Genomic DNA, 17,330 nt, shown 5'->3' with positions numbered 1-17,330 from the left:
CCCGTCAAAAAAAAAAAAAAAAAAACAAAAAAAGAAAGAAAGAAAGAAAACAGGGTATTCAAGCAGCAACCAGCATGATGAATAGAATATAGTACCGGCCGGGCGCGGTGGCTCAAGCCTGTAATCCCAGCACTTTGGGAGGCCGAGGCGGGTGGATCACGAGGTCAGGAGATCGAGACCATCCTGGCTAACATGGTGAAACCCCGTCTCTACTAAAAATACAAAAAACTAGCCGGGCGAGGTGGCGGGCGCCTGTAGTCCCAGCTACTCGGAGGCTGAGGCGGGAGAATGGCGTGAACCCGGGAGGCGGAGCTTGCAGTGAGCCGAGATCGCGCCACTGCACTCCAGCCTGGGCGACACAGCGAGACTCCGTCTCAAAAAAAAAAAAAAAAAAAAAAAAAAAAAAGAATATAGTACCTCACACCTCAATACCAAAGTTGAATGTAAATGGCTTAAATGCTCCACTTAAAAGAATGGATAAAAATCCGCCTAAAAGCTGTGAGGCAAAAGTCTTCAAGAGACTCACCTAACACATAAGGACTCACATAAACTTAAGGTAAAGGGGTGGAAAAAGATATTCCATGCAAATAGACACCCGAAGTGAGCAGGGTAGCTGTTCTTATATCAGACAGAACAGACTTTAAAGCAACAACAGTTAAAAAAGATGGAGGGATATTATATAATGATAAAAGGATCCGTCCAACAGGAGAATGTCGCAATCCTAAATATACATGCAGCTAACACTGGAGCTACCAAACTTATAAAACAATTACTACTAGACCTAAAAAGTGAGATAGACAGCAACACAATAGAAGTAGGGGCTTCAGTACTCCACTGACATCACTTGACAGGTCATCAAGACAGAAAGCCAACAAAGAAACAATGGACTCAAACTATATCCTGGAACAAGTGGACTAAGATATTTACAGAACATTCTACCCAACAGCTGCAGAATAGACTTCCTGTTCATCAGCACACAGAACGTTACCCGAGGCACTTCCTGTTCATCAGCACACCGAACGTTACCCGAGGCACTTCCTGTTCATCAGCACACGGAACGTTACCCGAGGCACTTCCTGTTCATCAGCACACGGAACGTTACCCGAGGCACTTTCTGTTCATCAGCATGTGGAGCGTTATCCAAGACAGACCATATGACTGGCCACAAAACAAGCCTCAATAAATTTAAGAAAATCAAAATTATGTCAAGTACCCTCTCAGACCACAGTGGAATAAAACTGAAAATTAAATCCAAAAGGAACCCTCAAAACTCTACAAATACATGGAAATTAAATAATCTGCTCCTGGTCTTTGGGTCAAGAATGAAATTAAGATGGAAATTTAAAAATTATTTGAACTGAACAATAACAGTGACACAACTTATCAAAACCCCTGGGACACAGCGAAAGTGGTGCCAAGAGGAAAATTCACAGCATTAAACGCTTACATCAAAAAATCTGAAAGAGCACAAACAATCTAAGGTCATACCTCAAGGAACGAGAGAAAAAAGAACAAACCAGATCCAAATCCAGCAGAAGAAAAGAACTAAGATGAGAGCAGAACTAAATGAAATGGAAACGAACAAACAAAAAAATACAAAAGTTAAATGAAACAATAAGCTGGTTCTTTGAAAAGATAAACAACATTGATAGACCATTAGTGAGATTAATGAAGAGAGAAGATCCAAATAAGCTCAATTAGAAACAAAACGGGAGATATCACAGTCGATACCATAGAAACACAAATAATCATCCAAGGCTACTATGAACACTTTTATGCACACAAACTAGAAAACCAAGAGGATAAACTCCTGGAAATATACAACCCTTCTAGATATAAACCAGGAAGAAATATAAACTCTGAACAGACCAATAACAAGTAGTGAGATTGAAACAGTAATTTAAAAATTGCCAGCAGAAAAAGTTCAGGACCCAATGGATTCACAGCTGAAATCATTCAAAGAAGAATTGGTACCAATTCTACTGAAACTATTCCAAAAGACATCTTCCCTAAATCAACAGACTAATATCCCCGATGAACATAGATGCAAAAAGCCTCAAAAAAATACAAGCTAACTGAATCCAACAACATATCAAAAAGGTAACACCATGATCAAATGGATTTCATATCTGGGATGCAGGGATGGTTTAACATATGCAAGTCAACAAATGTGACACACGACCTAAACAGCACTAAAAACAAAAATCATATGATCATTTTAATAGATGCAGAAGAAGCATTTGACAAATCCAGCATCACTTTATGATTAAAACCCTCAGCAAAGGTGGCATAGAAGGGACATCCCTCAAGGTAATAAAAGTCATCTATGATAAATCCAAAGTCAACATTATACTGAACAGGGAAAAGGTGAAAGCATTCCCCCTGAGAACTGGAGCAAGACACGGACGCCCACTGTCACCAATTCTATTCAACATAGTACCGGAAGTCCTAGTCCGTGCAATCAGACAAGAGAAAGAAATAAAGGGCATCCAAATCAGTAAAGAGGAAGTCAAACTGTCACTGTTCACTGATGATATAATCGTATACCTAGGAAACCCTAAAGACTCATCCAAAAAACTCCCAGATTTGATAAATGAATTCCGTAAAGTTTCAGGATACAAAATCAATGTACACAAGTCAGCAGCACTGCTATACACCAATAACAACCGAGCTGAGAATCAAACCAAGAACTCAACTCCTTTTACAACAGCTGCCAAAAAAAAAAGAATGAAACAAAACAAAAAAAACCCCAAAAAACCCCACAAAACTTGATCTCTACAAGGAAAATTACAAAACACTGCTGAAAGAAATCATAGACAACACAAACTATTGGAAACACATCCCATGCTCATGGATGGGTAGAATCAATATTGTGAAAATGACCATACTGCAAAAGCAATCTATCAATGCAATTCCCATCAAAATGTCATCATCATTCTTCACAGAACTAGAAAAAACAAAATCCTAAAATTCATATGGAACCAAAACGGAGCCTACATAGCCAAAGCAAGACTAAGCAAAAAGTACAAATCTGGAGGTACACATTACTCAACTTCAAACTATCCTACAAGACTACAGTTACCAAAACAGCATGGTACTGCTATAAAAATAGGTACCTCGACCAGTGGAGCAGAATAGAGAACCCAGAAATAAAGTGAAATACTTACGTCTTCGACAAAGCAAACAAAAACACAAAGTGGGGAAAGAACATCCTATTCAAAAATGGTGCAGGATTAATTGGCAACCTACATGTAGAAGAATGAAACTAGATCCTCGTCTCTCATCTTATACAAAAATCAACTCAAGGTGGATCAAAGACTTAAATCTAAGACATGAAATCATAAAAATTCTAGAGGATAACATCCGGAAAACTCTTCTAGACATTGGCTTGGGCAAAGAGTTCCTGACCAAGAACCCAAAAGCAAAAGCAACAAAAACAAACATTAATAGTTAGGACATAATTAAACTAAAAGCTTCTGCACAGCAAAAGAAACAATCAACAAACAGCCCCCAGAGTGGGAGAAAATACTCACAAACTTTGCATCCGACCAAGGACTAATACCCACAATCTACAAGGAACTGAAACAAATCAGCATGAAAAAAAACCAAATAATCCCATCAAAATGTAGGCTAAGGACATGAATAGACAATTCTCAAAAGAAGACACACAAATGGCCAACAAACATACGAAAAAATGCTCAACATCACTAATGATCAGGGAAATGCAAACAAAAACCACAACAGGATACTACCTTACTCCTGCAAGAAGAGCCATAATCAAAAAACCAAAAAATGATGGATGTCGGCGTGGATGTGGTGAAGGGGAACACCGTGACACTGCTGGTGGGAATGCAAACTAGTACAACCACTATGGAAAACAGTATGGAGATTCTTAAAGAACTAAAGGTAGATCTACCATTGATCCAGCAATCCCACTGCCGGGTATCTACCCAGAGGAAAAGAAGTCACTATATGAAAAAGACATTTGCACATGCATGTTTATAGCAGCACAATCCACAGCCGTGAAAACATGGAACCGGCCTGAATGCCCATTGGCCAGTGAGTGGATGAAGAAAATGTGGTATATCAGCCATAAAAAGGAAGGAAATGAATGCTTTGCAGCAAACTGGATGGAGCTGGAGACCATTATTCTAAATGAAGTAACTCAGGAACAGAAAACCAAATATCGCATGTTCTCACTCATAAGTGGGAACTAAGCTATGAGGATGCAAAGGCATGAGAATGACACAATGGACTTTGGGGACTCAAGGGGAAGAGTGGAGGGGGTGAGGGATAAAAGACTACACATTGGGTACAGTGTACACTGCTCGGGTGATGGGTGCACCAAAATCTCAGAAATTACCATTTTATCCATGTAACCAAACATCACCTGTTCCCCAAAAACAATTAAAGTTTAAAAAAAAAAAAAAAGATAAAATAAGCCAGGCACAGTGGCTCATGTCTGTAATCCCAGCACTTTGGGAGGCCGAGGCAGGTGGATTACTTGAGGTCAGGAGTTTGAGACCAGCCTGGCCAACATGAGAAAATCCTGTCTGTACTCAAAATACAAAATACAAAAATTAGCCAGGCATTGTGGTACACACCTGTAGTCCCAGTTACTCAGGAGAGTGAGACTCTGTCTCAAAACAAAACCAAAAACAAAAAAAGTTAATTAAATAAAATTTAAAAGAATAAAAAATAAAAAACACTGAAAATAAATACAAGTGGGATAAAATGAAAAAATCTTCTGTATTTTTTCCCGAGTAAAAACTGTCCAAGTAACTTAATTATTGCTGGAACAATTAAGCTATTCCACGTGGAAACAGCTCAAATACCCCATAAAGAACAAACAGGTAAAATGGCACTTCTATGAAAGTTTTGTTTAAAAAACACAAAAAACAGACACTGAAAATGCTGAAAAACAAAATCAAGTTGAAAAAGCAATATGTTTGTTGTAATTACACCACAGAAAAACCCAAACTTTCAGAAAACACTTAAAAATATATACATAGAATAAAAAAAAGATGACTCTAGACCAAAATAGCACGGACGGTGCTTCTGGGCGAGTCTGGGTGCACGCTGCTTTTCTCTCTCTCTCAATCAGGTCATGAGGGAGAAAGGCCGAACGTGCCTCTGACCACCTCGAGCTCCTGCTTCCGTGCTCCTGGCCTCGCCGCGCTCTGAGAACACCTTTGAGGCTGCTGGGCCTGCCAAGACTCCGTGTTACTAGAGGGAGAGCCAGGCGGAGTGACTCCCCGAGTCTGCACCGCGACGAGGGCCCCGGGGTCCTGGCGCCTCCTGAGAGCAGGTAATTACCGTGACACATTCCAGGGAGGCATCCACGCCGACAGACGCGCCAACCCTGCTGTGACTCTGAACTGAAGGCGTGAGTTTTTGGGTATCTCAAGAGAGAATTTACCTTCTCTCCAATTAACAAAAGGGAGAGGGGCTACCTTCATCTTCGTCCAGTCCTCCTGGAACGGGATCCTGTCCGCGTTGTCCGTGGAGTTGAGGTGTCTGCTCCTGAACTCGTCTCCCACCTCCCGCAGGTGCCTGGCAAACACCATGCTGCGACGGGTCTGTGGAAACGGCGACGGCTCGGCTGAGAACACGCCCGCCCGCCATGCCGCCCTTCCGGAGCGGGTTCTCCCATAGCTGCCGCCACCCACCCCTGCAGCTGGAACAAGACCCTCAGAGACATTCCTCATCGACAGTCGCCGAGAAGCAGTGCCGTCCACGGTGGAGGCTCTCGGAGGGTCTCCGGCATGAAGCCAATGCAGGGCAAGCCGTCCACCCCTGCCAGCTCCGCCAGGCTCCCCCGAGGGAAGCTGTGGCACACACGGGCTCAGCTGGCCGTTGCCCCTGGCTGGCACAACTGTGTGCAGCTCCTTCCCCTCAATGTCTCCCCAACTTGACTTCTAGCTTTTGCCAAATGGGGCGGGACTGACCTGCACAAAGCCCCATGTGAGCAGGAACTGTGTCTCCTGCAGGCAGGTTCCAGCTTTACAAGCTGCTACCCTGGTGAACATGTCAGCAGGCCTGCTGTGCCCACGGGAGGGGGCAGCCGCTTCCCGCCCTCTACTCCCACTCACTCACAGAACCGGGGTGGCTATGGAAAGTCACCCCATCAACACAGAAATCAACGCCAATGGGAAAGACCCGCTGCAGAGAACAGTCCCACCTTTCAAAGCTAAGGAGAGGAGAAAGGAGGGGTCTACGTTCCAGCCACTGACTCGGGGGCAGACTCCAGGGCACCGCCACTGCATTCAGGGCCTGTGGCATCAGAGGGGAGAGCTGGGCGGCCCTGCGGGCTCCCGAGGACCTGGCTCTGCGGCCACGTGAGACTCGGGGGCGGCGCAGACACTGCAGGTGCCCGTATCCAGGGCTTCAATTATGATTTTAATCAGCAAGGTTCAAAAGAGCCATCAACTGTTAAATTTTCAAAAACTAAATAATAGGCAACATACACTAATTTAGAAAGATGCTCCCGAGGAAACACTCACATCCCAGTATTCTTTCCCTCCGTAGTGGTCATGAAGTAGGTTCTCGGCTCTGTCTAACATCACGGACCTATTTTTAAACAACATGACAATAGTTATAACAGTTAAGGATGATGACAGTCACACTCTCAGAGCACAAACTGGGAGAACCCAGGGCCGGGGAAGCAGAGACCAAGTCTTCAAGGGACACCAACCAGGGCGCGTCGGGCGGTTATGGCTGAGACACAGGCAGGCTGCCGTCTGGCCTCCACACTACAGTTCTGAGAGGGCTTTAATGCCCACTGTCAACTCAGAGAATGACATCAGAGAAAAGTATCTCCTAATTTGAGGAGTGTATTTGGGAGTGGGCAGAAGGCTTGGAATCCAGGATCCACTGATGGCTATGGCAAGCTGCAGGTGCGCCTGAAGACGGGAGGCTGTGGGAAGCTTTTCTTTGGCAAAAAGGAGAGGTTCACATAAGCTGCTTGGAAACAAATTCACTGACTCGGGCTCAAAGCTGGAGCTGCATCTGTTCCGTGGTAGAGACGCCATTCCCGGGCAGGCATTCTTGTGACAGCGTCTCATCCGAGTTACTGCAGCCCTTGTCCATTGGCAAACCTGGTCCCAGGAATACGTGCACGTGTGAAGCGGTGGCTGTGAAAGTGTGAGGTGCGTTAAATGTGTGAGGAACGTCCTGGGGTTATTTCAGAGAGCCCTCCAGCCAGCCTTTATCTCAGACTCGCAGGCAGGCACCTCCTCCTCTGCGCCTTCTTGCTCCAGTTTGGGTGTGACAAGTCATCCAGGTGCCTGTGACTGTCACGCTAAACGCTACCTAATTCCACGTGGGAAGTGCCTCTCCTTTTCCAGCCATTGAACCAACCGTCTCACCACACTTCCTAGGGCTCTTGATGCAAAATAAAAACGAAACGCACAAAACGGATCATGAGAAAAGAGACCCGAATACTGGGGTGGTAAAGGTTGGAATACAAAAACCCAAAAATTTTTAAGGAAAAGACTGATGAATTTGACTACATAAAAATTTTAATTTTGGTCTGGTGCAGTGGCTCACACCTGTAATCCCAGCATTTTGGGAGGCCAAGGTGGGCGGATCACGAGGTCAGGCAGTTGAGACCAATTGTCCTCTTCTGGGTGGCATCCTAGTTTTATGCCCTCATGGTTCACACACAGACTCTTCTACACAAACCTGGAAACGACCAAAGGCCACATTTTCTTCCATCTGTACACAGACAGCTGCAAAAGAGCGAGGTGATGTCCATGTGTCATAATACCCAGGTGTGCGGCTGGGTGGGAAGAGAAGGGCAAACTGAAAACTGCGTGGACAGCGTGTGGTGATTCCACGTGTTTAAAAAGACGGCCACATGCACAGACGGCGACGTGAAGTGACTTCTGGAGAGATGGGCATAGCTGGATTCAGTGGGTGCCTCTGGCCCTGCTTCCAATGCCGTTTAAGGCTTTTTGTGAAATGCAATACCGCACTTCGAGACGCACATTCCGCACGGGCGCGGGTAGAGGACATTCCGCACGGTGCGGGTAGGCAAACTGCTCCAAAATGAACACGGGGCAGCCCCTACCCGGTGGAGGAACAAAGCCGTTCACACACTTGCTCTGCCCGGTGCTCAGGGGCCTCCCCGGCATCCCCCATCTCTACCTCCGATGCACGGGACTGTCTTTGACCTTCATGCACATGGAACATGACCACATTTATCTTTTTCTTTTTTTTTTTAAACTGGGCATTGTATCTTGATTTCTCTTTGTTGAAAACGGCAGCAGTCTGCCCATCGTCAGTTGTGGATCTGCCACACTCTATCCCGTGCATGGCTGAGGGGTGCACGGGTTTTCCTGGTCCGGGGAGGCCATGAACGTTCCTGGGCAGGGGTCTGTGGGTGCACGTCCCGCATTTGGGGTGCACCGGACTCCCAGGGTTTTACCAGATTCTCGCTCCAGGAGCAGCCTTCCAGCCCCTGTGGACCTGTCCTCCCGACGGCGGTTAGTTTCCCGAGCACGACAGCACTGGGGCACCTGCTCGCATCAACAGCAGCCGTTCTTACTCCTGAATCACATGGATCCCGTCTTGGACTCACCTCACCCCAGGCTGCCCGTCCCTCACTCATTGGGTTTCGTCTCCTGTATCCTGGAAAGTCCTTAGTTCATGAAATGTGCTGCAGGACCTTCCTCTCTGAGGCCTGTCTCCATTCTTCTAATGGACAAAAGTTCTTGATTTTAAAGTAACTGGCTTTACCAATCTTTCTTTTTTGGTGCGTGCTTTTCCCATCTTGTTGAAGAAAGCTTCCTGCCCCAAGGTGGTGAGGCTCCTCTCTTAATGGCTTTATAGCTTCACCTTCCCATTAGGGCTTTAATCTCCATTAGAGACTTTCCCTGGGTGCTGGGGGCAGACGGCCTCGCCCCCACGATCAGCCTCCTTCCCCTGCGCCCCAGCAGAGGCGTTTCTCCTCTATCAGGACCATCTGGCTGGAAGCCCCTCTCTGGGCTCAGCTCCATTCTAACCTGCAAATGTGAATCGAAAAAACTGACTGGCAAGACTGTTCCACGGCCCCACACGTAGGCAGACTGGCTTCCGAAACCCGGATATTTTCATGAAATGAACCCAGTCCCAGGACATTAAAGCTGCATCTCAACCACCAAAACAATTCAGCCTAGTTCCCTCCACAACCTGAGTTCTGCTTTTCCGCAACAGCCGGGCTGGCCGAGCAGCAGACACGCGGGCCTGTGCTGGAGCCACCTGCCTTCCCAAAGGCCCAGAGCAGCTGAGACCATGTGGTCCCGGCCCACTGGGGCCAGCGGCAGCTGTTACTAACCAGAGTGATACCGAGCCAGCTGTGATGTCCAATAGCGTCGCGACTGCCATGGCCTCTAGAGGTGCACACAGGGCACGACAGCAGACAAGGCAGCCTTAACCTCAACGTGGGCAAGCGCGAGGGGCACCCATGCTCTGCTGTGCCCAGTCTGTGGGAGACTGTGGGCGATAAGCCACCCAGGTGCCGAGGCACGAGCTGTTCCAGTATAATAAAATGTGTATAATAACAACAGTTATATTAGATATAGATAATAGATATGATTATGTATGAATATCATTAATCATTAGTTTGTAGTAATTACTCTTTATTCCAATATTATGATAATCCTCGCTCTACAATTATAACTTAGGAAAAACCACGCCATACAGAGATAGGAGATGAGGGGACATAGTGAGAAGTGACCACAAGACAAGAATGTGAGCTTTCTGTTATGCCCGGGCAGGGCCACCAGAGGGCTCCTTCGTCTAGCGGTAACGCCAGCATCTGGGAAGACGCCCGTTGCCAAGTGGACCATGGTCTAGCGGTAGCGTCAGTGTCAAGGAAAACACCCGCTACTCAGCAGACAGGGAAAAGGAATCTCCCTTTCCCCGGAGGAGTTTAGAGAAGACTCTACTCCTCTACCTCTTGTGGAGGGACTGACTGATGTCAGGCACACCCGCAGTTATCCGGAGGCCTGTCTCCCTGTGATGCTGTGCTTCAGCGGTCATGCTCCTCGTCCGCCTTCATGTTCCATCCTGTACACCTGGCTCTGCCTTTTAGGTAACAGTAGCAAATTAGTGAAAGTACTAAAAGTCTCTGATACGCGGAAATAATGGCGTAAGCTGTCTCCTCTCTCTCCTCTCTTTCTCTCTGCCTCGGCTGCCAGGCAGGGAAGGGCCCCCTATCCAGTGGACACGTGACCCACGTGACTTTACCTATCAATGGAGATGGCTCACATTCCTTACCCTGCCCCTTTTGCCTTGTATCCAATAATTATGAGCGCAGCCTGGCATTTGGGGCCACTACTGGTCTCCGCGTCTTGGTGGTAGTGGTCCCCCGGGCCTAGCTGCTTTTCCTTTTATCTCTGTCTTGTGTCTTTATTCCTACAATCTCTCGTCTCCGCACACGGGGAGAAAAACCCATCAACCCTGTGGGCCTGGACCCTACAGGAGATGCTCACAGCGCCTGCTGGGGGACTCAGAAGAAGATCCAAGGGAGGTGACGGAGAGGGTCCCAGTCTGCAGCAAGTTCTAAGAATGTGGTCATCAACAGTTCCCTCCAGAGTTTATCACATCATCAGGTACCGACTTGTCTGCAACCCCAGCCGCCTGGGTGGACCCTCGCGGCCCGGCTCACCAGGCCGGCGGCCACTTGCAGCAGACGCATGGCCAAAGGTGGCTACACGATCCTCTCCAGACCCGTGAGGCAGCAAACAGATCAAACGGTGGGTGTTGGGTGCGGGGAGGGGGCAGGTATTGGTAAAAGTTGCCCAAGTGGTACAAATGGAGAACAGTCTCATGGTAAGCCCCCGCCGCCCCCAGCCCAGCCCAGCCCCTCCCCGCACACTCAGCTGGGCTGAGCCCTCACCTCTGTGCCCCTCGCCCTCTGTCCACGTCACCCACTGCACTGTTTTGCGGAGACACATGCAACCACTTCCCTAACCAACACTCCCAGGGCCCCCAGGGTCCGCTGTCTGTGAGGTGGGTGGGCCAGGGATGCGGGAGTGGAGACAGAGAGCCCCTAGCCCAGCACGCACGGAGCAGGCGCCGTGGCCTCCAGGCCTCTCCTGAGGGGAGCAGGGCACTCACCGGGCTGATGTGTTTCTCAGAAGCAGGGGTGCCACGATGGAGGCTGAGCCCTGGACAGACAGACAGGAGACGTTCAGACCCCTGGTCTCCTCATAACCCCAAAACCATCCTCTGGAAGACAAAACCCACGGCGGCTCTGTCAGTTTATTTTGCTTTCACGAGAAAAACAAATCGAGTCTAGACACACACACACCGTGGCTCACTCTTGATGAAATGCGGCTGCTTTAGGAAAACTTACTGATCACGACTGTGGATCGTGACATTCTCGTAAAATTGTAAAAGAAGCCCACAAGCGTCTCTCAGGCTGATGAACCACTGAGGCCTTCCCCGTGACAGGGGCTGCCGGGAGGCAGAGGGAGCAGGACAGAGGCAGCCCTGTGCACCTTCAGGGCCAGCCTGGCTGTGACCGTCACCCAAGTCACCCGCGCCCTTCCCAAGAGCTCACTTGCCGTGCTTTAGAGCAGCTGCCCTGGCACTGGACACGCGGAGGCTGGGAACTGACAGCTTTTCCACAGTAGGCCTGGCAGTGTCAGAGCCTTTAATGGCAATCAACACTTGGGACTGACAAGACCCCCATTCCTGTGGCAACATCCAAGTGCAGGAAAAGACACAGGGAAAAAGGCACGGGGTCTCAGCCGGGTGTTCGCCACGGCCCATTCTCGAGGCCTCAGCACAAAGGGGACCCGCCTGTCAAGGACGAGAACGGTGTGGGCAGCCACAAGCGCTACCACCACGAGGGGCACTGAAGTACTGTCAGGATGCAGGGGGAGGGGAACGCCCAGAACCCGGCATCAGCACCCAGCGTGGGCACTGAGGGCGCTGTGTGTGTGTGTGGTGGGGGCGCTGTGGCATGGGGGAGAGGCTGCAGCAAGGGGAGGAGGTGGAGGGCACTGCTGCCGGGGGTGGGAAGGGGAGTGGCTGAGGGGGGTGCCTGTGGCAGGGGGAGGGGGGTGTGCATGTGGGGGGGCGGGGCGTGCATGTGGCAGGGGGAGGTGGCTGGGGCTGAGGGTACTGTGAGGGTGTGGGGCGAGGAGTGCCTGGGGGAGGCGCCTGCCGCAGGGTGCGGGGGGGAGCCTGCGGCAGGGGGCACATGCGGCAGGGGGAGGAGGCAGGGGCTGAGGGTACTGCAGGGGTATGGGGCGAGGAGTGCCTGGGGGAGGCACCTGCCGCAGGGTGGCGGGGGGCGCCTGCGGCAGGGGGAGGAGGCGGGGAGCAGCCGCAGCAGGCACCTGTAGTACTCGTGCTTGTCCTGGGAGTACAGGAGCTGATCGATACATGGCCGCTCATCCACCTTCTCTTCCCAGGTCCCTTCTTTCCATCCCTCTGCATAACTTTGTAGGACGTAAACCTGGTCAATAAAGGGCCCACCAGACTCTGAAAAACACCAAGAGAAGCCGGGCAGCATGACAGCAATTGGAAGCTCACTTATGGGCACGCATCAGCCACCAGCAGGTGACTCTTACTACTGTACACCACCCTATTCCCAAAGAGACTGCAGGAGGCTCACAAAGGCCCAGACAGGTCAGAGCACAGGCCATGATGGCACAGGGACGACAGCGTGCGATAGCAGCCAGTGGGGAGGAGCTGGTCCCCGATTCCCCAGCCCCACCCCTGCCTGGCTGCAGCAGGCCCCATCCTCACAGGGGCCCATGTGAGCCCGTCCAGCCTTCACGCCCCTGGTCCAGCCCCGGGGGCTCGCTCTCTGGCCCTCTGTGAGGCCACTGTCCCCTACCCCCTTGGTTTCCCACAGTGCTCCTCACCACCTGGGCCACCATCTACTGCACTGGTGTCCTGCCTCCCCCAGGGACAGGAGCTCAGGCGAGCAGGAATCGTGCCTCTTACCCACGGCCCAACCCACACGGAGAAGGTGACACTGCGTCGCCCAAGAGGTCAGCAATCAAGATCTGCTCAAGGGGGCAGGAACACAGCGGAGAAAGAGCACCGCACAGGTGAAGTTCTGGGGAAGGAGCACTGCAGGAAAGGAGCAGTGTGCAGGTGAAGTCCTGGGGCAGGAACATAGCGGGGAGGGAGCACCGTGCAGGTGAAGTCCTGGGGCAGGAACATAGCGGGGAGGGAGCACCGTGCTGGGGAAATTCTGGGGCAGGAACACAGCGGGGAGGGAGCACCGTGCAGGTGAAGTCCTGGGGCAGGAACATAGTGGGGAGGGAGCACCGTGCAGGCGAAGTCCTGGGGCAGGAACATAGTGGGGAGGGAGCACCCTGCTGGGGAAGTTCTGGGGCAGGAACAAAGCAGGGAAGTAGCACCGTGCAGGTAAAGTTCTGGTGTCCTTTTTGCTCACTCATGACTGGGGGATAAGAGCTGCGTGGCCTACAGGCCCGAGGCCGGAGCTGCGGGGGCTCCTTCTATGCTAGTGGGAGGTGGTGAAGATCCCGCACGATGGGTGCTATGTTAGCCACATCAGGAGCTAGTTCCTTCCCCACCTTACAGGCAAGGAAACAGCTCAGCAAAGCTCCAGGCTGGTAGACGGCAGGGAAGCGTGAGGCCAGCATATCCGCCTCAGAAGCTCATCACACGGGGTCTGTCTTCCCAGACCTTCCCAAGCACTTGGATGCCCAAGGCCCAGACCTGCCCGCTTCCCTGTCAGGAAACCCACTGGTCCCAAAGGGAGGTAAGGATAACGTCTCCGAGTTCCTGTAACCTAATGTTCAGACCAAGGGCTGGCTGCTAGTTACACCAACTACCCAACCACAGCTTTCATCTTCCAGGACTCATGAGCAAATTGTAAAGTCAACTCAGGATGCACTCTAGGAATGCTTTTTACAAGCGGCAGACTTTGTGACTTGGTATCAACCAGGATGTCAGAGGTTACTCCCTGTTGTTGCATGCCCCTAGCACTCACAAGACTGACCCTGCCAGAGAAAACATTTCAAAGTGACAAGATCTAGGGTGCAACGAGCACCATCCTTGAAAAATGACGGCACGGGAGCCACACTCCTTGGCAGGGAGCAAAGGTCTCGAAGCCCCGAGAGTGGCTGTCCAGTAAGAACTCAACAGTTGCTGGAAAGCAGGAGCCTGGCTCAAAACTAACTCATTCATCTTCACGGCTTCTCAAATGCAGCAGCAAAGCATCACTTACTTTTAAATTTATGTCTTCCAAATGACACAACACAAAAAGCTCTGAATACCTTCATTCTAAGAAGAGCTTTAATTCCTCTCCTAAAATTAAATGAAAAAATTAAGCAACACAAAGTTAAACAAGACAGACCTTTATCCCTGGTGCTGCACAGAGACACCACGAAGCATACTCTGCACGCAGCACGTCATCCTTAGCGTAAAACAGCCTTTCGCACAGGGAGCTGAGTCCTGTCAGTCCAACACCCGGGGTGGCCACTTTCTTAGGGTGTTAGGGCGGCTCTTAACTGCATTCACCTACTCGTCAGGCCACCGTGGGTTCCAGAAGTGAGGGGGCACAAAGCTCATCCACTTCAGGTCTATTTCCCAAGAAACATTTTGGGAAGCTCACTGCAGCATGGGAAAGGGACTGCGCTCCTAAGTAGAGGAGGTGCTGCCACAGGCCTCAGGCAGCAGCACTGGGCACTGGAGGATGCTGGTGAGTCTGGATGAAGTCGCAAGCCCAACCTGATGTCTACCTTAGAAATGATTGCCCGGCCCCAGTTAAAAAACCACAGCCTCCCAGCGTGCCGCTCGGCCTCACCTGCGATGAACTGCTCATACTCGATGACGGGGATGTTTTTATTGAGACTCGGAAGATCAAAAAACTCAGACCAGGGAATCCGGACCTGGTGGATGTCAGGACTCTGCCAGTGATAGAGGCGGCCCCACGGAGGCAGGACGAGCACCCACTCCTCCGTCTTCAGCAGAGTCTTCAGGAGAGAGGCAATTCGGATATAGACATCCCTGCGCAGGTTGAAGCCTTCCGGGGGGTTGACGTCATACAGTAGATACCTGAGCAGGCAGAATGAGGACCACAGGTCTCGAATGCTGGGGTTTCTGCACGGAAAACCTGACTACTCAGAAGTCTCAGCGTATGGCCCAACTCTAGGCGCTTAAGATGGTCCCCACTTTGTGAAGGCAGTGAGTGGCCTGTTTCTCTATGACCAGTTACTCACGGAGCCCGTAAGCAGAAGCTGCAGACATGCTAACGTCCTTTTAACAACTAGCAATAGTTCAACACTAAGGCTAGAGGAATCTCAGTGACTAGAACCCAAGAATCAGTACCCACATGGTTCTCAAACTGTTTGGTCTAAAGACCCCTTTACACTGGAAACAATGATTGATGGCTGGTTATGTGCAGTATGTCTATTGATATGTCCTATATTAGACATTAAAGCTACAAGTATTTAATTCAGATAAAAATCATAAGCCATTACATGTTAACAAAAATCACATATTTAAACAAAAAATAAGCGTACTTTAAAAAATGAATTAGTGAGAAGGACTGTGACGATGTTCTGTTTATTTATTTATTTATTTTGAGACGGAGTCTTGCTCTGTCTCCCAGGCTGGAGTGCAGTGGCCTGATCTCGGCTCACTGCAAGCTCTGCCTCCCGGGTTCAGGCCATTCTCCTGCCTCAGCCTCCCGAGTAGCTGGGACTACAGGTGCCCGCCACCACGCCCAGCTAATTTTTTTGCTTTTTAGTAGAGATCGGGTTTCACCATATTAGCCAGGATAGTCTCGATCTCCTGACCTCGTGATCCACCCGCCTCGGCCTCCCAAACTGCTGGGATTACAGGTGTGAGCCACCGCGCCCGGCCAACGATGTTCTTAATTTTTGCAAATCTCTTTCGGGTCTGGTGACAGCGGGATTCCCATACCCGTTTCTGCATTCAATCTGTTGTGACATCACAGATCAAGGGGCTTCTAGGAAAACTCCGCGGTGCACTCATGAGAGAAGTGAAAAAGGCGTAGAATACCCTGGTACTACTATAAAACGGCTACAAAAGCTCAGAGATCCCGGACACACTTTAAGATCACTGCCCTAGCGGAAGGACACAAAGCACCCCAAGGCACAGACAGGTCCCCAACGGCTACAGAAACCCTGGCACTCTCCTTCCCCTGCTCTGCGCTGGTTTTCCACAGACTCCCACCGTCGCGGGTGAAACTGCGTGCAGCGCCCAGGCCTGCGAACGCCACAAGGGGCCGCGCACCTCTGCGTCCAGGCCCCTCTCGGGGTCCGCTTGGAGAACTCACAGCCACAGGGCTGCCGCGAAGCTCGTCTTGGCCCTAAGAATTCACTGCGGAGCGCCCGCCGGCCACTGACTCCCAGCTTCGCACACCCAGGCCTGGACCCGCGACACTCAGGGGCCTCCTGAGCCCTCCCAGGCTCAGCCCGAGCAACCCGGTGCCCTTCCTGGGCTCCCGAGGCTGCGCCCCTGGCCTCGCGGACAACCCCGCCTGCAGACCCGGGCCGTAGTGACGGAGCTCCGACTACAGTCAACCCACCGGCCCGATCCTGCCCCCAGCCCCTGCCCCATCCCATCCCCTAGGCCCCGGCCCCGGCCCCTGCCCCTGCCCCTACTCCGTCCCCATCCCATCCTTCCTGGTCCCTGCCCCCGCCCCATCCCCATCCCATCCCTCAGGCCCCCGCTCCTGCCCCCATTCCATCCCATCCCTTCAGGTCCAGCCCGTGCCCCGCCCCCATCCCATCCCAACACCCTGGCCCCTGCCCCGCCCCCATCCCATCCCTCCTGGCCCCTGCCCCCTACCCCATACCATCACCCTGGCCCCTTACTCCGCCACATTCCGTGTCCCAGAACCCTGACCCCATCCCATTCCCCTGGACGCTGCCCCCTGACCCCGCTCCATCCCATCCCCCTGGCCCCTGCCCCAAGACTCCGCTCCATTCCATCCCCCTGGCCCCGGACCACCCTCCATCCCGTGTGCCTGCCCCCTGACCCCATCCCTTCTCCCTGGCCCCTGACCCCGCCCTATCCCATCGCATCCCAGACCCATCCCGCCCTCATCCCATCCTCTGACCCTGCCTGACCCTGGAACCCCAGCATTGGCACCGTGGACGCGCGTTTACCGTCTGCGGGACGCCGCCCCCGACAGAATGTCGGCCGCCGACTGGCCGGGCCAGAACTCCTGCCCTGAGGCACAAGCCGGCGGCCAGGACGCTGCCCCCAGCAGCAGGAAGACGAAGCTGAGTGCCGCCATGGCCCCCGCCGGCCACGCACTTCCGGCGGCCGCGCCCCGCCCCGGAAGCAAGCCCCGCCCCCGTGAAACGCGTTCCCAGTAGCCACGG

At 51.5% G+C, this 17,330-nt stretch overlaps 1 protein-coding gene across 2 annotated transcripts in view; it reads right to left on the bottom strand.

The window, feature by feature from the left end:
• The window catches only part of POFUT2 (protein O-fucosyltransferase 2), a 24,024-nt gene extending 6,746 nt beyond the window's left edge, over positions 1-17,278 (bottom strand). For both annotated transcript variants that reach the window (XM_025380623.1, XM_025380624.1), the window contains exons 1-6: positions 17,112-17,278; positions 14,780-15,030; positions 12,333-12,477; positions 11,104-11,214; positions 6,504-6,570; positions 5,454-5,579 (exon numbers count right to left, since the gene is read on the bottom strand). In XM_025380623.1, the coding sequence (XP_025236408.1) occupies positions 5,454-5,579; positions 6,504-6,570; positions 11,104-11,214; positions 12,333-12,477; positions 14,780-15,030; positions 17,112-17,242 (831 nt within the window). In that variant the 5' untranslated portion in view covers positions 17,243-17,278. The remainder of the gene's footprint in view (positions 1-5,453; positions 5,580-6,503; positions 6,571-11,103; positions 11,215-12,332; positions 12,478-14,779; positions 15,031-17,111) is intronic.
• Between the last annotated feature and the right edge of the window lie 52 nt (positions 17,279-17,330).

Source organism: Theropithecus gelada, chromosome 3, assembly GCF_003255815.1.
Source record: "Theropithecus gelada isolate Dixy chromosome 3, Tgel_1.0, whole genome shotgun sequence".
In the NCBI taxonomy this organism is placed as follows: domain Eukaryota; kingdom Metazoa; phylum Chordata; class Mammalia; order Primates; family Cercopithecidae; genus Theropithecus; species Theropithecus gelada.
Note: the sequence above shows the minus strand (reverse complement) of the source record. Positions and strands in the feature narration are given on the sequence as shown.